This window comes from Argiope bruennichi, chromosome 4 (assembly GCF_947563725.1).
Source record: "Argiope bruennichi chromosome 4, qqArgBrue1.1, whole genome shotgun sequence".
Classification (NCBI taxonomy): Eukaryota; Metazoa; Arthropoda; class Arachnida; order Araneae; family Araneidae; genus Argiope; species Argiope bruennichi.
The window spans coordinates 82,308,604-82,333,811 of record NC_079154.1 but is presented as its reverse complement, the minus strand read 5'-3'; the positions used below and the strand labels follow the sequence as shown (position 1 = coordinate 82,333,811).

Sequence of the window (25,208 nt, the reverse complement as noted above, 5' to 3'; positions counted from 1 at the left end):
AATAGGATAAAAAAAATACAAGTACTCGATAGTTCAAGAATGTATACATAATATAATAAAAAATAATGACATAAATAATTTATAATATACATTAAGTCATATACAACAAATTAATATATTAAAAATTATGGTAATTTTTTCAGTTACCAAAGGTTTTAAGATTGTAATTAATTAAATATATTATTCCTTTATTTTTTTACAATAAAAATTTTTACATTAAAGCAATACTTTTTATAATTAAAATTCCAGTTTAATAATATAATAACAGCTTTAAACAACAAGTAAAATACAATGCATACTAATAAGGTAAGAATTGTATGAGGTAGTAAGTATACAAGTGTATGGTTATAATGAGGAAGAACACAGAGCACAGTGGCAAATGATCTTTGTCCAAATTATAATAGGAAGGTATTATGCAGAAATACAGGATATAATTGAGAATGAAGAATTGTATTTCTAGAAACATGGAACATTTCCATATTTCTGCAAAGAAAGAAAAGCATATTTTAATAAAATTGTGATGAATAGATATTAAGTTGGAATATGGATTTCTTTATTGTAGAAATAAGCAAATATAATACTTAGAGTATAAAGAAACTACATTCAAATAAAGTGTGCAATTATAAATCCCAACATTCTCAGAATAAACAATAATATCATTGATGGTCCTGGATGGATAATCCATTATTCAAATATTTTTACTAAATGACAAAATTATACATTTACATAAATTAATTTGGGATATGGAACTTTGATAAGTAAATATTAAAGTAATTAATAATGTAACAGTAATTCAAAGTACATATAGTTTTTTTTTAATCCAGTCAGATTTAGTACTATCCCACTCTCTTATTTAAGTATATGCTAAGTGTAACATAATACTGTACACTGTACCAAATATAACAAAATAAATAACTTTTTTTGCGGCATTTTTTTATTTGTTGCATTTCAAATATTTAATTTTAACTTATCAATTCTCCTGTAACCTTCCTTGAATAGTTTATTTTTATGATTGCTAATATATCTCTATTAAAAAAAAATACATACCAGAATAAAAATTTTAAAATCTAAATTTATGCTGGTAGTCTACATTTACCGATGCAAAATAATTCAATCTGACTAATAATCAAAATGTGTTAGTTATATATAAAGTTTGGACAGTTACATTTAAAAAGTCAACTATAGTTAAGTATTATTCGTAGTTTTTTTTTTTCTTTATTCATTGATTACAGGTGACAATTTTATAGTAGAATAAGATATGCACAGTAAAAACATAATTCAGAACACTAGAATATATTTTTAAAACTAATTTTAAATTAGAAATCATTATAATTGTTTTAAATAATGAATAAGACTTAAAATTTTATCTAATGATGTGCATTTTTAAAAAAATGATTAACATTAATTACTAATTCATGTTTAATAGGCACAACAGTTCTGACAGAATAGTCTGAATAAATACTTTTTAATCCTTAACTTTCTATTCTTATTCATTATGATATATTAGAAGAAAGATCAAATAAATTGACAGTATCATTCATATTTCTTAAAATGAATAAGTTATTTTTTTTAACAGTATATAATGATTTATGTTTAAATCCAGCACCAAAAAAGTTCTAAATAGAAATAAATTTCTTTCAAGAAAATCAGAACTACCTTTCTTGAAATTAAACAAAACTAGCTTCTAGAGAAACTGGGTTCCTTTCAGAAAAATTAAAATTCTAGAGCTTTAAAATTTAAATATATAGCTAATGCTTATTTTTCATTTTATTGTATTACAGTTTATTCAGTACCTAAAATAACACAGATATAATTATATTATAACCCATAACTTTCTAAATTCAATTGAATTTTTAAAAAATTATTTCAGTAGATGCCAAGGTCTAGCAATTAAGTATCAGCAAACTAAACAGCTGCCCTGTGTTTAAAATCAGACCTTCACAAGTGAATAATAAAACGTTTCTTTCAATTATATGAGTGCCAAAAGTAATATGAATTCATATTTTACTGATTTTTTTTTTCAGATTTCTTATTTAATTAATTACTTACAATGTTACATAGCAAAAAAAAAAAAAAAAAATACTAACATACTGGATGAAAAGAGTACGCATTATCGCCTGATAGTGGATAAACAGTTGGAGGTCCCACTAAATTTTGAGCAGTGTATGATAATGCATTATTGTTCCCATACTGGGAACTGAAATCGACTATTTTAGCTGCTCGTGATGATACAGCATTCCTTCCTTTTGTAACAGCCAATTTATGCATTTCGAAAAGAATCACATCTTCTTCTGTTTCTATTGGTGTTAAATCCCTGACATTTCTTCTTTGCATCATTATTTAGAAACCGGAAAAAACTTAAATATGACAAAAACAATCTGTGCAGATTGCACAGTAAAAGAAATTACGGAGAAACAAAAAGTAAATCAAAACTAAGTTTTCATTTGGAAATAAGCTCCTCAAATGAAATTTCTTTTACTTAGGAATAATATCCAATTTCAATTTCCTGTTCATATAATACAATTTAAATCATTAAATAGTCCTAATATAAATGCAATTTTCTGCTCTGAAGTCCTCATACAATATCGCAGGCTTTCCTAATAAACAATAATACAGCAGGTGTTGTTTTTTTCCTGCTCTCTTAAAAATTGCAGCTATTTTAAAATTGAATACAAATTACATTGTTATAATCTATTATAAATTAATTTAGAATTATTAAAAGATAGATTTTATTTCTTAATATAAGAACTTTTAGAATATAGAAATATTTTTTTTATTGACTTAGCAGTTTGAAATCTGAAACTGTAACCGCCATATGACACATCCGTTTTTTAGTAGCAAACTCCCTGTTAACTTCCGTGTGAAAATTTAAAGGGAATTGTTATATTTAGCCTCTTTTTGTATGAAATAATTTTTTTAAATATGATATTATTAGAAATTAATAATCGTGTTATTGAAGATATTTTACGATTAAAGTTTAAAAATGGCTTAGCTGGGTAAATTACATTTGTGTTTTTAAGTTTTTCAGATACCGCATTGATAACATTTGTTGAGATTCATTTGTTTATTTGTCGAATCTTTTGTGTATTGAAAATTACCTTGCTTTTAATTTAATTCACATATAATTAATCCATATTCCTATCAATTGTGACATTAAAAAAATTACTTCATATACTATTCTTTGGCTTATAAATGTGCTGCATGTAATTTTGGCTATATTACCAGAGTTATCTTTTGTTTTGTTGGAGAATCGTGACGAGTCTCTAATTATTGTTTATTATTTTGTAATATGCAAAACAATCACTTAATGCTGTTTTATTTATGGAGACTAGTGTCAATAATTTAACTTGAAATCCGCTGTCAAATGAACAAATCACTGAAATTTATATGATATAGAAAAGTTCGACTTTTTTGCTTTTGATTTCAAATATGTGTATGTTTTATAAAACAGACTCTATTCTTTTCTTTTCTTTTTTTTTATATTTTGAGAGAAATTTGCATACTTCAACTCAGTGATTTTTATTTATGTTATCTAATGGGATATTTTCCATAAATTTGTTTGACTTATATTGTTGATTGAAAAACTCACTTAGGATATAAAAGAACTCGGATATCTGTTTTGATTTTGTACCTGTAGAAAAATTAATAAATTTTTTGACTATTTATATTTACTGTAGTGAAAAGAAGACATTCTTTTAAAAATATTTTGGGTATTTTATTAGAAGATTCGTTTTTCCCCTTTTTTAGATTTCAGTTTTTTGTTTTTTTTTTCCTTCTATTTTTAAAAGTCATTCTTACTAATACTTTTACAGTTATTGTTACTTGGAATGAGACTATTGCTTGATAACTATACATTGTTTTAATATTTAAAATATATAACTCTTATATATAGATAAAACTCTTTCAACTATTTATCTTTATAACAAGAAAGATTATTTCTGAACAATTTTAAATATATATTGAATTAATGTTTATATTTAAAATGGAAATATAACTGATCTTATCAGTCTTTATCAGGATGCTGTTCTAAATTAATTTTTTCACAATCCTGTGTATATATATATATATATATATATATATATATATATATATATATATATATATATATATATATATATATATGATGTATTTTTTTTTTTCTGATACTAATGTTTCTTCTTTAATAGAATATGATATGAACCTTAATTTTACTTAAACAAAAACTACAAAAAATTTGTCTTTTCTTTTTTAAGCATTATTTATTTAATTACAAACAATATATAAATAGTTTTGTGATTCATTGTAATAATTTTTTTCTCTCTTTCTAATACAGAGGAAAACCTGAATCTGTAGATGTTACAATTGCAGATTTTGATGGAGTTTTGTTTCATATTTCAAATTTAAATGGAGACAAAACAAAAATTCGAGTAAATACTTTTTTTAGCAAATTTTTTTTAATGCTTCATTGATATGTTGTTCTTAAAATGTTTTATTTTCCTTTATTTTAATTACAGGTTAGTATTTCTTTGAAATTTTATCGACAGTTGCAGGAGCATGGTGCTGATGAGGTAAAATGATTTTAGATTAATTTAGTTTTTTTTTCTTTGTTTATATTTTTTAATATGTTTTTAAATATCTTTATTTCTCATGGAAAACTAACAATATGTTTTGTCTATTGAAATTCATTTTATTGATTATACTATATTATTTTATAAATAGAGCCATTTTTACTATTTGTATGATATGACAAAAATACTACTATAGTAGGTATTTAATTTTACTGAATTGTTGCATATATTAAGGTATTTGATTGTTATGGCTTATTGCTAGTATATGTTTGAAATGAATTTTTAATTGAAACTGAAATGAATTTGTTATATGTTTAGATATTTGTGAAACTGTGGACATGAAGCAAATTGTATTCACATATTTATTGTGTTAATGTGCTCAGTATTATTTATTTTATATTTATTATTATTTATGTATTCTTTTGTATGTGCTTTTTGAGTATGTTATTTTTAATATATATTTTGGGAACAATACTTTATTTACTTCAGATGCTTATTGATGCAGTATATTTCATGAAGAATTTTTTAATTAATATCATTTTATTCCTTAAACTTTTAAAATAAAGCAAATTTAGAAGTCAGTTGCCCATCAAAAATATGTATTTTAAGCTCTGTATAAAAATTTAGTCTTTTTAACTCAGCATTGTTAAATAATAGAACTTTTTTTCCAATTTTTTTTTTATGTGTTTTGTCCCAGAAGTACCTCATAGATATACTTTAGACTGTGAGAATATGTACCTCAAATGAAATTGAACCAAATTATAAGATTTTCTGCAGTAACTTCTGAAAACATGATTATATGCATCATTTTTCAAATTTAATAAATTATATTTTCAGTGATGCCGATTTAGAGTTTAGTCTTTAATTTTCAAAGTTGTTTAAAAAAAATGTTTTACCACAATATATTTCATTGTTGCAATGAAACTCAAATTATTTTAATTGTTGATTCTGGTATTTCATTGTGGATTTTGCTTTTAATAATGATTTTATAAAGATATGGCTTATTTTTCCACAATGAGTAAGCTTCTATTTAAAGTATGATTTTTATTATTTTTTTTAAATTTTTATTATTGTTTTAATTTTGTGCTTACAGTTTAGGATTAATTTCTCTCATAAAAATGATGATTTTTTTTAATGCACCCATTTTAAAACACAGCTATATTTCCCTATAACATAATTAAATGTATAATTTTTTTTTTTTTTTTTTTTTATTGAATGAACTTCTGAAATATTATGTAAATTACGTGACATTTTCTATAGTATATGCGAGACCTCTGTGTCAAACAATTCTACTTTCTCTCTTTAACCTCTAGCTTACAGCTGGTACAACAGTTGTGCCAGATTTTTTTTACCTTCCCTTACGGCTCGGTACAACTGTTGTACCAGTAACGAGTTTGAATTTCGTTCCCCCACTTGAACTTTCCAGCTGAACCCTAATTGCCTCGTAAAATCGCTTCCCTTTTGTGTCGTACCCCGTAGGGTCAGGAGATTTCATCCAGCAGTTGTTATTATCATTTGTTGTTGCCTTGTGAGCCCTGCTTTGGCAGCATTTTGTTTAAGTAACATTCCTAAGAGGTATGGAATGAATTTGCATAATTTCATTTGTGGGAAATACTCGCTGTAAACTTTCGTCTTTCCCGTTTCTTAATTTTTTAACTTTATAAATTCCTTAATATTTTAACTTAATATAATTTTGTAACTTTATAATATATGGTTATAGTTGGGTCCATCTATTTGTCTAAATATTTGAACCAAGAACTTACTTGAAAGAATTCACTAATCATTTGAGCAAAAAGAATTTCTGATGGAATGGTATTATGAAGGTAATCGACACCCTAGACAAATTGTTACTTCTTTGCTCCCATTCGTCACAAATGATGCAGAAAAACTAAATGAAACCTCGCTTTTTTTTTTTCACTCTATCGTTATATTTTGCATTGAAAAGTGCAAAACACTTTGTTTTGTCTTCATTCTTACCCCTCCCCCTCTTACTGGAGTCTTGGGTATATATACTTCCCAGTCACTAATGTATTAGTCTAACACAGTATTAAAACGACCTACAGTTTTTTCCAGCATTAAATTTTAATACTAGAACTGGATATATTCCTGCTAAAGATGCATTTTAGTTTTGAATTTTAAGTACGCTGTCAGTTTTACCATTAATTTTAATAATTTATGAAATCAATTGATTTAATAATTTATAATTAATCATTCATTGAAAGTTATAATTCTCCCTTTAAAATATTAAAGGAGGTTGTTAAAATCTATCAAAAATAATGATTAGTAGTTCTTCTATATCGGACGAGAAATATTAAAATCTTTATACCTCCATTTCAATCCACTGAGAAGTTACTAGACACTTAAATTATTCCAGAAATATTAGTATTGAAATAAAATAAAGCAGCTGCATAAAAAAAGTCAGGAATTCTAGATTTAATTCTAAGCATTTCGAAAGTTAATCTAAATCAGCTGCTAGTAAAACTTGTATTTATTAACGAATGCTGATAATTTAGAATGCCAGATATATTGTTTTAAGTGTTTGTAAAAGTTTTTTGCTAACTACTTTTCAACGTAATATTATCGCAATGTTATCTTATGTATTGAATTCTAAGTAAACCATATCTAATCTTACTTTTTAAAAAATTAATCGTCTTAATTCTGGTAATTACTTACGTATTAGTAAATTTTTATGCAGAAAAATAATTTTTTGTTATAATTCCGATATTTATTATCTGCAAAATTGAGCATGGTTTTCAAAAATACTACACTGCAATGAGTAATTGAAATTCTCAACAACAACAACAAAAAAAAACAAAAAAAATCACTATAAATTGTAAAAATCGACAATAGAATGGGAAAACGTTACTAGTAATTAAAAACCGTTCAAACTATGTTAGGAATAAAAATTATATTCGATTTCTATGGGAGCGATATAATATTTTAAAATCATTTAAAGATGTTTTTAATTTACAAAACAGCAGATAATTGTTATCTGTGATGCACGAAGATATGTGAATACTTTTAAAAAGAAGATATAAACAATTAGGTTCTTTTATACATTATATATAAATCGTTACATTTTGTTAAAATTATAAAAACCAAATAAAATTCACAATGCTGTGTTCAAGCATTGTCAGCTAAATTCACAGCTTCAGTAATGCTTGAGAAATAGATTTAATTATAATTGTAAAATTATTGTTTAATGTACTAAACTATTCAACACACATCATATTTGCAATTTATTTAGTATCATAATATTTAATGCAATATTTTCTCCTACAGAATTGCTGGAATAATTTTCAGGGAAAAAAATATTAAAATAAAGTTGAAATTAAAAGCCTTCTCTAGGGTTCAGATGATGCGAAACCACACACACAAAAAAAAAAGCTATCAGCTTACTACGGAGGGGAGAGATGACCCATTAACTCTACGAGTGGTTGAAATCGAAGAAGTTATTTTCAACACATGCCTTTAAAAGAAGGGGAAAGCATCTTCTAGTTTCTCTCACTGAATGTCCACATTCAAAGTAACTTTTTCGAGTTTGGGTTGCCGAAGCTTAAAGGTTAATTTTTAATGAACATGTATAATTTCAGTAAGAAAATTGTTGTATTAATTGAAGTTTCATCTCTTCTTTTTAAATAAAATTTAAATTATACATGAAATGTCAGAAAATTAGAGAATTTCATGAAAAAAATTACACATTTATCAAAATTTTTAAAAATGCATTACTCAAGAAGCTATTATGAGCCATTGTATAAAATATTTAATTATTTAAAATTTTAGTTTTCATTAATTCCAGCAAAGCACTTAATGCCAAAAGGTAGATGTAGATTAAAGGCTTGGTGCACGGCATGCACTAGGGGATCCAAATTGAAAAAAATAAATAAAATCCAAAATAAAATAAAAAAAACTTCTTTTGATACATTTTTGCCCTTAAGATTCTGTTCACACATCTGGTTTTAAATGGAAAGCCAAAACAATTACTGGCATGACTTATATTGATAACAATTGGTTATTGTAAGATTAACACCCTAATGTGTGTTGAAAGCCATAATTTTGGATTTGATTCTTTGAAGATCCAGTTTTCTTTAAGGAATTGGAATGGAGAAGGCTGAATAGAATGATTATTTTTAAAGCATTACTGGAGTCCATGTGTAGCACCCAACTGCTGCCATGACATCATTCTTATAATTTCTGTGATATTTTTGACTTTCTTAAATGCATACATCTGATTTTAATAGGATTATTTATTTGTCCTTTTAAAATTGGATATGTGTACCAGACTACAATAATAGATAAATAAAAAAATAAGTAATGATACATATGTCTTAAATTGCTCTTTTGAAATAGTAATGGGAAAAAAATGGAAGTAAAATTTTACTAACACAGAAATAGATATGAAAGACATAAAAATACTGAAATATCCCTTTTCTTGCTTTTAAATAGAAGAACTTGTCTTTATTTATTTTTTTCATAATTGAATTCCAGCATTTCCAGTTGGACTTATATTATTTTTTATTAAAGTGATCCTATATTATTGAAACAGTTGAAATTGAACAATGATAATATCTCTGAAGAAAAATAGAATCCCTTCAATAATTTTAGTGAAAAAGAAAACTAGTGCTATAGGCTTAGGAAATTTATGCTTGATGTAAATGATTTTACTTAAAAAAATTTCCCACAGCAATATTTTTAATTCATAATATTGTTTTTAATATTTTTAATCATTTTTTTTATCAAATAAACTTTTTGAATTTCTCTCTTTTGAAATTATTTAATGCCCCCCCCCCCCCGTATATTTGTTAGTGCTTATATTTCTAACATTTCATTTTGGCTCTTTTCATTCGTTCATTTTATTTACTTTAAAGGAAAGAAAAAAATTAAGTTTTGTAAGTTTTTAAACATGTGATTAATCTTAAAATTTTGAAATAATTATAAAAACAAGAAATAAAAGGACTTCTAATAGATTATGTAGCCCTGTGAGATGACGGGGGGGGGACCATTTCTTATATTGGTTTAGAGATTTAAATCTGGCAATTCTTATTTTTATATTTATGTATCTACTTTATCATATTTCAATATTTAGAATATAATTATCATTTTTATCTTAATAATTCACTAAATGTAATATTTATTAATTTGGCAATAATAATCATAGTAATTTTGCTAGAAAAAAGTATTTATCTTATGCACTGAATAAATTATTTTGGTAATTCTTTACATAAATATTTATAAACATGAATTACAGATATAAATTTAATAAATTCATCCACTGATTTCAAATTATATTAATTATTAACTAGGTAATTAAAACAATAGAAGAATATAAAGCAATAGAGCAACCCCCCCCCCTCTTAATAAAACATAGTAAAAACCCTTATAAAATTGAAATATGCAAGATTAATTTAAAACCTTAAAGAATAATTACTGCTGAATGTTCTCCTTTAAGGACTTGAGAATTTTTATGTCATTAATTGAATGATAACTGAATCGGGTGAAATCGTCTATTCTTTTATTATATCAAAGGAAAAGGTGAAAAATATTCGAAAGCTATCAATATTTTATTACAAAATAAACAACTATAAAAATCCATTAATTATTTTTTGACAATTATCCTTTAAAAATGTTCACTTACGTGTTGTCCCTAATATTTTTTAACTATGCTGTGTGTCACTTTTCAAAATATGAACTGCTTGATTCATGGTGACCTTCATTGTTGGATTAATACGTTTGCCCTCATCTAAACCATCAGCATTCATTGCTTGGTTTTACATGAAATTTTTGAAAATTTTATAGAGAAGAGGTTGTGAAGTTTTTAACTTCTGCTCAGCATTATTACATTGTTATATTTTAGGGAACTTCCATACCTGTTGAGATTTTTAACTTTATCTTCAACACTCAAATCAGAAATTTTTTTGTAAATTTTGCTTTTATAATTCAGTTACAGATAACAATGGTTTATTTCTGTTCTACAGATTTCAAGCTAGATTTGGCAGCATAGTAACCTCTTTAATAAAACCTGGCATAATAAAAATAAATAAATAAAAAAGAAAGAAAGGAAAGGCAGGGGAAGGATTCTCAGACATCCTTTACAAGTAGAGAAAGAAATTTCATGAAAGTCATTAATAATTAATGTTAAATGAAAATGATTTGGGTACATCTGACTATGTTTGTACAAAACAAAGGACCTTGATAATATAAAATGAATGATAATGACTGCCATCCCATTAATTAACATCCACTGTATCTGAGAATTTAAAATTTCTTTCGGAGTACCCCCAAGAACTTTGATGCCAGAGGTCCTCAACATGCCTAATCCATCTGTGCCCAAAGCCAATTTATTATTTATGAAACTGGAAGATGCCCAATCTAGATGGGTTGTTATTCTATTAACAATATTTCAGATATGGGTTTCAGAGATTAACTTATGAACTTTCTAGTACAAAAGTCTTGAGCACAATCGAAAATTACTCAATTCTCGAAATTACTCGAATGTTCATGACTCAATTAAAAATTAATTAGTAAAATAGATTGTTTCAAAATCAGTTAGTAAAATTCAAATAGTGATTCACTTTCAAAAAGATCCGACATGGTGCAGATTTTTTTTTATATAAAAAATTCAGCTTTTTTTATATAAAAGCTGAATTATATATTCAGCTTTTTTTATATAAAAAAAAAGCTGAATTTTATAAAATAGTGAATTTTGCCAAACACTAAGACTAAACAAGTATAATTAAATGATGATGTTGTGTCCACATTACCATGGAAAGGGGTTGCAGTAGCTTCTGAGGGTAAAGACCCCTGAGCACCCAAGGGCAGAAGTCTGACTTCTAGCTCTTGGAACTCGCACACATTCGCTTGCACAACCCCTTTTTACAGGGGGGTACATTCACTCACCTTACAGATAGAACACAGATGAACAACCATGCCCGAACCGGGATTCAAACCCGGGACGCCCAGATCACGGGGAAGACACGCTATCCCTATTCCAGGATGCCGGCAGTATAATTAAATGAAAATAAAATATAAATAAATTTATGTAAAAAGTGTTTGAGGTATTTAAAATATTGCTGAATTATTACATAAAAGAGATTGATTTCAAGAATTATAAAAAATTTTGCTGAAAATGCTGAAATCTGCAAGCAGTACTAAATACAACATAATAATACAATGAGCAATAACTTATAATGGAAGTGAAAATATTATGAATTAGCAGGCCTCAGTTTATTAACCTTTGTTATAAATTAGAAAAAAGGAAAAAAAAAAAAAAAAGTAAAGTTTGTGAATTCCATAACTACATAATTTTCATGAACACTCAAATTAAAATTGCTAATCAAAGTAAAAAAAAAATATATTGTCAAATATAGAATTTTAAAAAAAGTTCTGAGTAGAAGAAAAAGTAAACTTATGACTATCCATGCATGCTCATTAACTCTTCCAGGCCCTGTTAAAGATAAACTGCAAACTTACATAATAAAAATTTATCATCATTCATAATTGCATTTACTGTTTGCAATTATAAAAAAATGACATTGAAACAGAAATCGGCTAGATGCAGAAACAGTACCACAGACATTAATATGTAATCTCTTATACAAAAAGATTCGTGTTAAAATGAATGAAATAATGCAAATCAAATTTCCTTTTGTTTTCAAATGACAAAGAAATATTTCTATTGTGTTTTTAAAAAATGAATATACATTGTTGGGAAATATTTTGTGCTTTTTGTATACTGTGTAATTGAAATCTCGAGTCAAATTGTATTGTTAGTATAAGGGGAGACAGTCATACAAAAATAAAACTGACAGTAAAACATTGAATCATACATGCAAAAGGCTGCTACAACAGGAGCTGAAATTTGCTTAATTGCTACAGTATATTTTTAATGAAAAAAAAAATCTCAGTTTATGCAGCCCACTTTTATACATGTTGTAAATGTGTGGCTTACAGGAAAAATTTGCGAAACATAATCAAATACTTTGTCCTTATTAGTTATTTTTCACCTTTTCCTAGCATCAACATTGACCATGTTGTAGCATGTTGCAGTTCCATTTTATTTATTTTATCCGGATTAATTACATTCTAGTAGAAAAAGAATCATTGCCATTAGGAAATTTCAAAATTCTGGCACTGTAACTATAACTGTAACCGGTTAATTGTTGTTTTTCACCTTTTTAAGTGCATTCTTAAATATCTGCATCCAAAATTTGCTTCTATTTATTTGAATATATGATCAACATGACTCATATATATTGACACACACATTATTCCATAATTCACTGACGGAGAGTACTATCAGTGATTGTTTTTGGTATTTTTGATCTCATCTTATGTAGTAAAAAACACTTATTTTTATTATTTGTTCTATGATTTTAGAAACACCTTGTATATCAGTCATAAGACATAAAATGCACATTCAGTTGTTAGATGTAAAATGTAAATTTTTTTGTTTTAGTTACTTCGACGAGAATATGGAGCATTATTAACAAGTCCTGAAGAAGGTGATAATTTTTCTTAAATGCTTTTGTTTGAAATATAGTAGTTATCAGTGACTGAATATTTTATGTTTGTTATATTTAGGGTACAATGTAACTCTTCTTTTTGACTTGGAAAACATTCCTCCTGCTTATGATGACTTAATTTTAAAAGCTGGTCTTTTGAAACGAAATTGTTTCGCTTCTGTATTTGAAAAGTATTTTGAGTTTCAAGAAAGAGGTGAAGAAGGTCATAAAAGAGCTGTGATTCATTACAGAGATGATGAAACTTTGTAAGTATTTCAAATTAAGGTGCCAATTAAGAACCTTTCATGTCTTCTTACATATAAATCATTATATTATACTTGTTATTATCATTATTTTAGATATGTAGAAGCAAAGTCTGACAGAGTTACGGTCGTTTTCAGCACTATTTTTAAAGACGAGGATGATGTCGTAATTGGGAAAGTGTTTATGCAGGTGATGACTTTTGCGTCATACTTAGTTTATATTTATTTTTACTTTGATAAATTATTCATTTTTATTTAGTTTAGTTTATTTTGTATTAAATAATTTTAGAAAAATATTTCTAAAAAATATAAAATTTGAAAAATTAGTAAATAAAATATTTATGAAGAATAAATAAAACATCAGGAAATAAACCTCTATAAAGCATTCTTATATTAAAGCTAAGAGGAACTAATGAATTAATTTTTTCAATCATCTTTATAATAAGTATTAAAAGCCTTAAATTTATTATCTTTTCAAGTGGAGTATTACAAATTTAGCTACTGAAAATTTCGTGTGTGTGTGTGTGTGATTATAACTGATACAGTTACATTTCTGAGAAAAGAAAAAAATGATTCCATTTGAAGTGGAACCTGATTCTAAAACTTTTGTTGCTGATCATAATATGATTGTAGCTGCCCATTGACTCTGCAAAGACAATATGTGTGCTAAGAATTATATTGAAGAATTCTCTGCATTCTCGCTTTTGAAATGAAAAGTTTTTAATTGACTCTTCATCCCCTAGCAACAAGATAACTTGAAAAATAAGTAGGTCAAAATGTTAGTTTTTCTCATCCTTTCTGAACAAATAAGAATGATATAATTTGGAATTGCTGAGCCATTCTGTAAACCCGAGGTAGTACCTAGAAGAAAACTAGGAACTTGTAAAACAATGTTTGTATTCTTCTACAATTTTACTAGCATTACGTTTATATATAGCATAAATCATCAACATTTCCAAATGCTCTTTGTTACTGAAATACATAATTCTCTTAAAAAATATGCATAACTGCAAGCAAAGAATTTTATTTTCTTATTCTGTATTCTAATACTTCTGGAATTGCTTAAAAATTCAGTTTCTCTTCTCTTTTTCATAAAGTCAAAGTTGCAACTGTCGACCAAAGTGAGCATGATTAACAAATTCCTTTCATGATGATGGGATGATGTTCTACTTTATAAATATTTGCTTTTACCAGTTTTTGTGCATTGCTGAAATAAATATTTCCATTTAATTTTTTATTAGATCTTTTAAATTTAAAAAGTATATCTCTGCAAACTTTGTCGACAGAAAAAGGAAACTGTGCCTATAGATGAAAATTTAATCAACCTTCTCAGAGACCAAAGTGTTTTCATTCAACACTTCACCTTATTTAATTAAATGTTTGTAATTAGAAGTATGTGGTTAATTAGTGTTTAGGGAAATAAATGTCTGTTCCTCTTTTTTGGGATATACATCATGAAAATGAAAAATTGTTGTGTAGTAGAAATCATTTAAAGGAGATGAAATTCATGACAGTTCTAAATTTTTATTGAATCTTGATAATCTTAGTTTAATCAATGCAGATTATAGTTAGAACTTCAGGAATATTTGAGATATTTCCAATTAATGACCATAGAGAGAAATTCAGCATGTATCCCTCAAAGTATTCAAAGCAGAAAGAGAAGTGGTAATGCATCAAAAAATTTTATTAGCTAATAAGAGAGCTTCTCTTTTCTTTTTTGGGGGGGGGGGATAAAGTTAAAGAATTGCTAGATCAAAAGTTCCATCTTAGACAATTAAAATTGAAGCTATCTGATTTTCTGAGCTGTGAATAAAAAGAATTTAATAACATATATTATGTGTAATAAAGCTTATGTGGTGTCTAGACACAGTATCAAGGAATTGTACTCAGGAAAGAAAATAAAATTTAGATTTTAGAGAACAGTTAAAGAAAATTCTATCAAGACCAATATTAGGAAAATATTGCATTAAAAGTTCTTTATTCCCTGATTAAAATGTTTTAAAAAAGGCATCAATTTTTCATGCTTTCAAAGTGGTTAAAGAGCAACTTGTTCATTCAAACTAGAAGTGTGTTTATGTTTGAAAATAAGTGTTGTTAAAATGAATTATTGTACTTACATAGTCAAGTTGGAATATCAAATATGCATTTGAATGTTAATTTTTAGAAAACAGAATTGTATGTTTATAATTATGTCTATTATCTATGTATTAATATATTTTTGAATCAATTTTACTCACCACTCTTTATTAAATGCATATTTTAGAAGAAGAAAAAAAAAAAATAAGTACATGCTAAAAAATCCAAGATAAAAATCACTGTAATCTTGCATTTTTTAAGTAAATCATATATTAAGTATATGTGGAACTTTGAATGAAAGATTTATATTTGAATTTAGGCATGGGAAATCTATATGTAAGATAATTTAACACTATCCTAGATATTTGTCCTTTTAGCTGTTTTGCATTTAGCTGCAGTAATCAAATAATGTTTATGAAATATTGTTTGAATGTTTATGTGCTTATTATTTATATTGTTAATTTTATGAACTTTATGATTTATTTTTATTTCAGGAATTCAAAGAAGGCAGAAAGGCTAGTCATACTGCTCCTCAAGTTCTGTTCAGTCACAAGGAACCTCCCATGGAACTAGCCAACACTGATGCAAGAACAGGAGATAATATTGGATACATAACATTTGGTAATGAATTAGATACTTTCTGTAGTTGAAATATTCTTCATTTTGAATCAATGATTTTTCGTATTATTTTTACTTGTTGAAAGATTAAGTTTTGAATACTAAAGTAAAGAAAGTCTTTATTGAAAATTGCTTATATTGAAACTTAAGAATTACAATTTGTTGTTAGATTTTTAAAATGATCTAGATATTGATAAAATTTATATATTTTACTTGCGTATATTCATAAAATTTGCATACTTCTTACAATTCTGGGAATATATATATATATATATATTAAGAATTGAAGTTAAGATATATTATGATGATATATTTAGGAAGAGACATCTAAAATGCAGAGAATTAAATCACTGTCTAATTCGTATTGATTGTGATTAACTCAAAATCAGAGCTAAAAATCATTTAAAAAATGTTATTTTTACCGTATATTATTGTTTATTAATTATTCTATTTTTATATATTTCACGGGGAAAATAATTGTAAAAAGAGGGAAAATTGCATTCAAATAAATATTGCATATTATTCCAGCTATCATAATAAAATATTTTTATTAAAGATAGAAAATTCAATTTTTGAAAGCTTTTTTTATATGATATTAATATTAGCTTTAAAATGATTTTTCATAATTTTAAGCTTGGCTTTTTTCTATTATTTTGTATTTAGGTATTCCCTACATTCAACATAAGGAAGGGCAAAATGTTTATTATTCATTTCAGAATTTTTTTTTTTTTCAAATTTTTTTATTCTATTTGTCTTTTTTTTAATCATGTATAATTAGATTTCTTTTCTTTTTATGCTCTTATAGATGGAAAAAAAAAATGCATAATGTACAGAGAAAATAGTTCTAAAAATCTGGCAAATGTTAAAATGCTAGTTATTATTCTAAATCTTTTAATCATAATTTAAATCTAATTGATCTAAATATATTCTTTATATTTTATTACTTGCTATAAACTATTATTGCATTAATGTCATCGAAACTATTTATTATAGTAATTTATAAATGTTGTAAAAAATTTTTTCTTTCAGTTCTCTTCCCAAGGCATACCAACAAACAAGCTAGAGACAATACTATAAATCTTATACATACATTCAGAGATTACTTACATTACCACATCAAATGCTCTAAAGTAAGTCATTTTATGTAAAAATGAATAACAATAAAGTGTATTTAGGAGTCAACATAGGTGTTGTATACATTTTAAAAATATGTAACTTATTTGTACCCCCTATTGTCTAAGACAGATTATCTTGATGGTTTTGATATTTTTTTCTCAGTGTAGTTAATTAAATATTCTGTGCATTATTCATTAAAAATAAATTCCAATTTAAATAGAAATATGAAAAACATTTAAAACCGCAGGCAGACAAAATTCTGTATAAAAAATTTAAATGATTACCTAATCTACTCTTTTATTTTATTATCTTGATATAATGTGCATATGAAATGCTTCAATAATTGAAAGCAAATTATAATTAAAAATATTTACCTCCAGTCATTATGAAAATTGATCCATATATATATTAGAATGGACTGAAAGAATAATTTTTCTTGTTTCATATCATTAAACTGCAGAAAAGTTGCCAATTGAGGAGAAATAAAAAGAGAAAACAAATTAATAGTTGCTCCCATATGGTTCTAAATACCATAAAAAAAATGGCAAAATCACAATTTTAAATGGTTTTAGATACTTTCCAGCCCAAGGCAACACATATTATATTTTATAGACCCCTATTTTATTATTAGGATTAACTTAGCTTCACATTTTTAACCCATTAGTGGTTTATTTTAGATTTTTTTTTATTTTGTTAATACTAAGAATATTATTTGTTTTTATTTTTCTGTCATGATACCAAAATGCTCAGGCATATCCACTTTTGTGCTCAATATGCCAATTCATTCCAAACAAATGAAAATCCGATGCTGCGTTTTAGATGATCCAAAAATTTTTAACCAAATCTTTACAGTTTTGTATAAATGGGGAAAACTGTTCTCAAAACTTGAAATCGCACTGGACTTGGAACTTCAGGTTTTCATCTGTTTGGACCCAAGAAAAAGTTCATTGGCAGTCAAAAGTTTAACTCTGGCAATGACTCAAATAGTCCATGCTGTAGCAACTCTACTCAAAGCTGATGTTATTCTATGAAAATTTGATTTTTAAACTGATCCAGCACTGAAACAAAAGTCTCAAAATGAATGTAAATTATTCCAAAATTATTAAATTATGATATTATCCATTGCTTTTTATTATTGTGTTCAAAATTATGTTCATTGCAAATTGATCTCCACTTATTTCAATCTGAAACATTTTTTAAAAAATGAAAACACTTTATTAATTTTTTTTATCTTGTTTTAAGTGAACTTAATTATGGAATATAAGTGAAACTAAAAGAAAAAATTCAGTTTGCTAATTATGTTTTATTTTAATATTCTTTTTATATTACTAAATTTTGGATTTATGAATTTAATTTTCAATTGCTATTTTTATCGCAATTAGAAAATATGGTGTCTATTTTTTTATTGAATTATTTCTATTTTCTATTCATAATTAATATTAATTTGTTATTATTGTCATTTTCAAATATGATGCAATGCAGGAATACAGTTCTTTCTGAATGAAATGTGAAAAAAAATTTACATCGTGTTTTTAACTTTTTAAAGATTTTTTTTCTTCTTCTCTAGTAAAATTAATAATTTATTGCAGGCATACATTCATTCCCGTATGCGTGCCAAAACATCAGATTTCTTAAAAGTTTTGAATCGAGCCAGACCAGAACCTAAAACTGTTGAAAAGAAGACTATTACGTAAGTAATTTTATATTGTTCATAATATACTTGTGCACATTTTAGCAATGATTACTATATGACCTACTCATAGAATTTTTTCTCGATAATCTTTTATTTTAAAGGGGGGGGGATAAATAAATGCCATTTTAAAAATATGTTTATTTATTTCTAATGAAAGGTATAAAATATATATGTATTCTGCTAGTGTATGATTAATTTGCATTTGTTTAGAAATAAATATATTCAAGCAAAATTTTGGTTTTCAGACAATAAAATATAACAGATGTTATCACTAAAGATATTTAAAAGTAATTCTTAAGCTATGCAAATCAGGGAGAATATGGTATGAATTTCAGAGTAATAGGAAAACTCAAAAAGTGTCCTAATAGATTAATAAGTAAACAACATCATTTGTTAACTTAACATATATTATTGCCAGTCTTGACACTTTGGTAATCAATCTCTTGTATCTCAATCTATATAGCCAGATTCTATATAGACATCTGCACTAATAATGCTTATTTGAACATAATCATAAAACCCTTCGAATTGCTTATTCTGAGTTTATTGAAAATTATTATTTATCATTCAATATTATCTCATTTTAAGCTATTACTTTTTAATTATATTTAATCTTGTATATTCTAATTTTTTTAACTATATGTAACAATAAAATCGTTATGAATACATTGAATGCATTGCAATTTTAAAATTTCTTTTGTAGCGATGATGGATTTCTTAAAAGTTAACTCTTTCTAAATTCTAAACTTCTAATATTTTTATTATATCAGATAATCATGTATGAATTACTTATGTAAAGTAAAAGGCATTTTGTTGTAATATTACTTGATTAAATTAAAATTATGTTTATTTAACTCAGATATTTATTTTTTTGAAGTTAGTATAGTAATTAATTATTAATATGGAAAATGGATTTTATTTTGTATATAATTGTAAATAGAAATTGTGTATATTGTTACTTGCTGTTTATATATTGACATATTTTAATTGCTTATTTGCTTGTAATTATGCTCCTTATTAAATATCATTTTGTTTTTATTTTTAGTGGGCGGACTTTTGTGCGGTCTTAAATAGTGACTGATGATAAAGAATCAAATCTGTAAAATAGTTCATTCTTTTTAAAAGAATAATGAAATCATTGGTGGAGCATTGCTCATATATTAGACTAATACAATTTATGAACTATCTTCCTCACTTAACCATATGAATGGCTTTCTGATGTCTCAAATGCTAAGCAAATGAGAGAATATTTAATAAATAATTCTATAATTAAAGAAAAATTATAATTGCTGTTATTTTCACTTGACTGTTTTGACTTTTTTTATTTGCAATTACTTTTTTTTTAAGGAATAAATTACTTTATAATTATAGTGTAAGTGATTGATTCACTATTTGTGATTTATGTAAGTTATTTGTATAATAAAAACTTACATTTCTGTTTTATAATTTTGTATTCCATTAATGATATAAAATACAATATAGAATTATTAATATCTATCAATTATTAATATTTTTTTCATAATAACTATATTTCTGTTTTGAGATTTGCTATTAAAGCTTAAGAAATTCAGAAGGATATTTGAAAAGCTATTGTAGTAAAACAGCAATGTGTATTTAAAACCAGTGTGATAGTTTCCCCAGAACTTGAATATATATTCTCTAATAAAGGTGTTACCTCCTGCATAAAATTGTAAACCTTTCAGATAAAGCTGGGGGGTATGCTTGCATGACATAACAATAGTTACAAAATATATCCAATGTTTTGGCATAGATTTCACATTTATTTTTAAGCTATCATGTGATCTGAGACAATATTTTTGGCAATTTATACTTGCATGCTGTTAATAGTACCTGAAAATCAATTTTTTTTTGGGGGGGGGAGACGGATTCTCCCTTTAAATGATTGAAATCAAAATTTGATGCAGAACTAAAATTGTAGTCATAAAATCACTTTCCAAAATTCATATTTTTAAGTCATTGCATTCACTTGATATCACTTGTACATATTTGTATATAATGCAGACAGACATAAAGTCAACCTCTTAAAGGATTTCATTCCAAAATTGATAGGTATTTATACTTTAGATGTTAAATATGTGTACCAAATTTTATCCGCCTAGCTCTTGTTATTTTGTGGCTATCATTTAAACTTCCCTTGAATAAATTTCTCAAAATTTGATAGATATCTACAAATGTGGTGTGAAGATCATATACCAAATTTCTTCTGTTTAGCTCAAAACATGTTTGAGTTATCTTTATCAGACAGGCAGACATAATAACAAATATTGTTTCTCCCCCTTCCTCTTTTTTCTGAGGAAGAACTAAAACATTGAGATTCTTCAAAACCTCAAATCTGCATGTTTTAGTTTTAAAAAGTTTGAATTGCAATTCTTTTTCTATACTTAATATATGAGGAAGTAAAAAGAATTTTAACTATATATTTGCAATGCTAGCACATAAAAATTTATCATTTCTAAATTTAGGAGGAGCAGGTTTATCAGACTTTTGGTATTTAATGTCTTATAATTAAATTATTGTAGAACTAATTTCAGACATTATTCATTAATATTATTGAAGACTGTGCAATTTTGAAGGGGGGAAAATATCTTCGTCATATGTATTTTTTTTTTTTTTTTATGGATTAACTTGTGCTAATAAAGAATGTTTGTGTATTAATACTCTATAAGACAGACTGAATTTGATTCATGTATGCGATGAAGTAATGTAGGCATTTGTAAAATGATTTTAACATAAATACCTGTACTTGAATTAAAAATTAAAATTAAAATTTTAGAATGTATAATTATTAATTCATATGACATCAAACATAACAGCAGTGTTGCCTCGCAACAGGGAATTAAAATCGTCTAAAAAAACCGGGAAAATGCTGAGAAATTTTGAAAATTTGCATAAAAACCAGGAAAATACAGTAAATTTTTAGTATCTTGGTTTAAGTTATTACTTTTTTTCCCATCTAAAAAATGCCGATCTCTAAAGATTGAAAGAATAAAATTTTGTAGTTTTAGGTTCCAAAAATAAATGCCATTCACAATTGTGTAATCACTTCGATATTTTTTTTTTCCAATATAAATCAATCCAGTTTTAATTTGCTGGACATTTGTTCTTTCTCCTCGAGATTCCCGAATTGTAGTTATGAGCATGTACAAAACTTCGATAATTGCATGAAAGAATATAATACATTTCTCTAACGGGAATTTCAAAGTGGAAGCGGCACTATGGTGTTTAGTCTATCGTACATGAGTTATTGCTTGGTTTGTTTATTTTTTGAGAAACTGAGCTTGTTCAAAATGGATTAGAGAAATTTTTTGAAAGAGTTGCTCAAAATCCAAATTTAATACAAATTGGATGGATTCCCAGATTTTATCTGAATTTAGACCCTAGTAACTTCATTCTAAAATATTCTCTTATTTCGTGATTCAATTCCACTTTCTCTACTTAATTAATTCAAGAGAAGCTTCATAAAATTGCTTAATCAGCTAAACGCCGATACTTTCACACGCTCGGCGTGAAAGGGTAAAAAATGTCCAATAAGCACATTCTTTCTTAAAAGATCCCTGTGTTTCCCTTACATGTGATTGACATGCGTCAGAAATCCCTATTTGAATCTTATTAATATATTAGCACAATGAAGAAATATTTTCCCTATCAAAATCTAAGGTTATATAAGGCGAGGGATAATTTATTTCGCCCCTTCTTCCCCACTTCCGCTTTTGGCCGCGCCGTGGCGGGCGCACAATGTCCGCGTCTTTGCTTGTAAATAATTATGCTTTCCCGATGGATATTAAAAAGATAAAAAGTCTCTTCATTGTCTTCAAACTGCATCCTGCTTCACATCCTGGACACAATGATATGAAAAAAATGGAATATTAGTAATAACTAGATACTTTTTTTAATTTTATGGTGTTGTAAAGGTTATTTTTCTACTATAAAATTTTAGAAAGTTATAACGAAAAAAACACCAATATTGCGCTAAATTTTTAATTAATTAAAATTCTAATTTTAAATTTTAAAAAATTACACCGAAAATCACATTCCTGCCCTCCAAAGTATATATTTACCAAATTTGATAGGTTACGTCACACGGTCTGGTTTGTACAGAGCCAGCACAGACAAAGACAGACAGGAGCTTACTCCTTATATTTAAACATCAAAATTTAGTTAAAATTCCGATACATTTTCTCGTCAAATATCCTTGCCAACAGCTAATGTTTTCAACAAACCTAGACTAATCAATCCCCACTCTCGTTTTTCAATGAGCTACGAATGATTTCTTTGGACGTTTATGACCCGTACGGAAATGTCTTGTACGGATGGGTCCCAATACCAACGTATCGCACATATATTTTGGAGAGTAAGAAAGTGCACTTCGAAGATTTTTTTAATTATTGAAAAATTAAGCATAATTGTTGCATTTTCCCGCTGTAATTTCCAAAGATTGTAATGCAAAAAAAATGAAATTTGCACTGTTTTAAAATTATCTTTAATGATACCAATATAATAGTCCGCAAATGAATCTCGACTTTGGCAATTTTGTTTTATTTTTTGCCTAATTTCCAAGAGTGGATGGCATTGTTATCCTGAAATTCAAACCTTTTTCATTTTCCATCAAACATTAATCGCGTGATATATGAACAGGCCATTTCTGTTTTTAAAATCGCCATGATGTCATGGAACTGATCTCCAATAGAAAAGTTCATGCATGCAATGAACGCATTTTATATTAGACAGTTAAAATAACGCAACTTTTGATGTCTTACAATTTGATTGATCCATGGGTTGAAAATTATATTTAAACGATTAAATTGAAATTAAATATAACAAATATCACCGGTGAGCCAACTAGCTCCCAAAGTCACTGATATGAAATAACATGTAATCTGTAACTATTTCAAGTACTATATACATGTTTCATAGGCATGTTGAATAAAAATTTTGATACTTTCCTGAAACGGAAGATAATTAAATTAGTAATGTATTCTTCTAAAAGACTGAATTGAACAATGACTGTCTATAATCTTTGTTTTACTTAACATTTTAGAGTTGGCAACATTGTCAATATTATTATTGTAGATTTTTATCGAATGATCAATAACTTTGATCAGGGATTTCCCAGACATCAGCACAATCACAAAATGGACTAGAAGTAGGATGCAAGATAAACTTAGAGCACGGGTGATTTGTAAAATGGTCATTACTCCAAGTTTTCTTCGCAGATTCAATTTCTCAAACAACCGTTGTGCATTAAATGCAACGAAGACAATGAAATTTTCCACATCTTGTTAAAATGTTCACCATACACAGTCTACAGAATTGCGCTTTGGAGAAAAGTTAAAATCGAACAGCCGAACATTTCTTTTCTCTCAAGCTCTCGCGGCAAACATCATCTTTATTGAAGCCCTCAAGTATTTTGATATCCATTAACTGTAATCTTTTCACTTCTGAGATAACAGTCTGTGTCACTATATCCCTCTCTGTTTATATTCAAGTTATCGAACGATCAATAGTCGATGTATCAATGTCACTATACCCTTTTCTGTTTATATTCAAATTCAAGTTATCGAACGATCAATAGTCGATGTATCAATTCCTAACTATTGTTCGTTTCAGTATCCTGAGACGACCACTTTTCGGCGATTCTGTCTCACTAAGGGATGAGACGCGAAAATGTGAGCGCACTTCCGGAATTCTTTGTTATTATTTGACCTTGATTTCCACCCTATTAGATAATTTTTCGCTCAATTTTTTTTCACGTGTATGTGAGAATCATGTCGTTTCTCATCTTATTATTTAAATTTAATTTAGTCTACGAGTAATCCGAGTTTACTTTACTGTTAAATGTAAACATCTTCTTTCATCTTTCCTCTCACCCCTATTTTGAAGAATTAAGCCATCCTAACGCATGCGCAAAAGCGCGGAGGGTCTTAGAATCCGTTGGCAAACAATATGTCTAATGTATGTATGTAAATATCAGTTAATAATATCATAAATGTGCTTTCTTAATATATGATAAATAGATATTTATGAAGTTCCAACCAAAATACGCGGGCTACACAATAATGAGAAATTGAAAAAAAAAAAAAATGGTTCTGCTCCAATATACGGCCTACGCCAAATTGGCGTTAAAATAAACATGATCATTAGGGGAGAACAAAAAATGGCTTTAAAAAAATATTTTTGTTAGGTAATAGTGCGAAAAAACTGCCTTTTAGGTTCAAAAACAATTTTTTTAAAAATAGGGTTGCAATATTACATTATCTTAAAGTGCCGCGAAAAGTTTGAAATTTGTTTTAAAAAATTGAACAAATGGAATTTGTTACAAAAAGGCCTTTAAAATTTTTTCTTATATTTCAGTTTGGTAATAATGGAGAAAAGA

At 26.6% G+C, this 25,208-nt stretch overlaps 2 protein-coding genes across 5 annotated transcripts in view; one reads left to right on the top strand and one right to left on the bottom strand.

Moving 5' to 3' along the window:
- The window catches only part of LOC129965811 (F-box/LRR-repeat protein 4-like), a 31,830-nt gene extending 29,245 nt beyond the window's left edge, over positions 1–2,585 (bottom strand). For 3 of the 4 annotated variants that reach the window (XR_008784239.1, XM_056080013.1, XM_056080014.1), the window contains exon 1: positions 2,092–2,585. Coding sequence is in view for 3 of the 4 variants with exons in the window: in XM_056080013.1 (XP_055935988.1) it covers positions 2,092–2,337 (246 nt within the window). In the remaining variant the exon portion in view is untranslated. Of the gene's footprint in view, positions 1–2,087 lie in introns of all 4 variants that reach the window. The other variant, XM_056080016.1, reaches the window with a different exon arrangement.
- A 241-nt stretch (positions 2,586–2,826) lies between these two features.
- Positions 2,827–20,184, top strand: LOC129966740 (actin-related protein 2/3 complex subunit 2-like). The gene is made up of 10 exons (XM_056081289.1): positions 2,827–2,996; positions 4,313–4,406; positions 4,494–4,547; positions 13,003–13,048; positions 13,128–13,314; positions 13,408–13,501; positions 15,882–16,008; positions 17,035–17,135; positions 18,711–18,811; positions 19,860–20,184. Exons 1-10 carry the CDS (start codon positions 2,923–2,925, stop codon positions 19,882–19,884), a joined length of 903 nt encoding a protein of 300 aa, XP_055937264.1. The 5' UTR covers positions 2,827–2,922; the 3' UTR covers positions 19,885–20,184.
- The last annotated feature ends 5,024 nt before the right edge of the window (positions 20,185–25,208 follow it).

Bases quoted from the DNA above. Each gene is read 5' to 3' on its own strand.
- LOC129966740 (XM_056081289.1), top strand. From the start codon at position 2,923: ATGATATTATTAGAAATTAATAATCGTGTTATTGAAGATATTTTACGA. The intron at 4,407-4,493 runs GTAAATACTTTT...TTTTAATTACAG, and splicing joins GAGACAAAACAAAAATTCGA to GTTAGTATTTCTTTGAAATT. The intron at 16,009-17,034 runs GTAATGAATTAG...TTTTTCTTTCAG, and splicing joins TATTGGATACATAACATTTG to TTCTCTTCCCAAGGCATACC.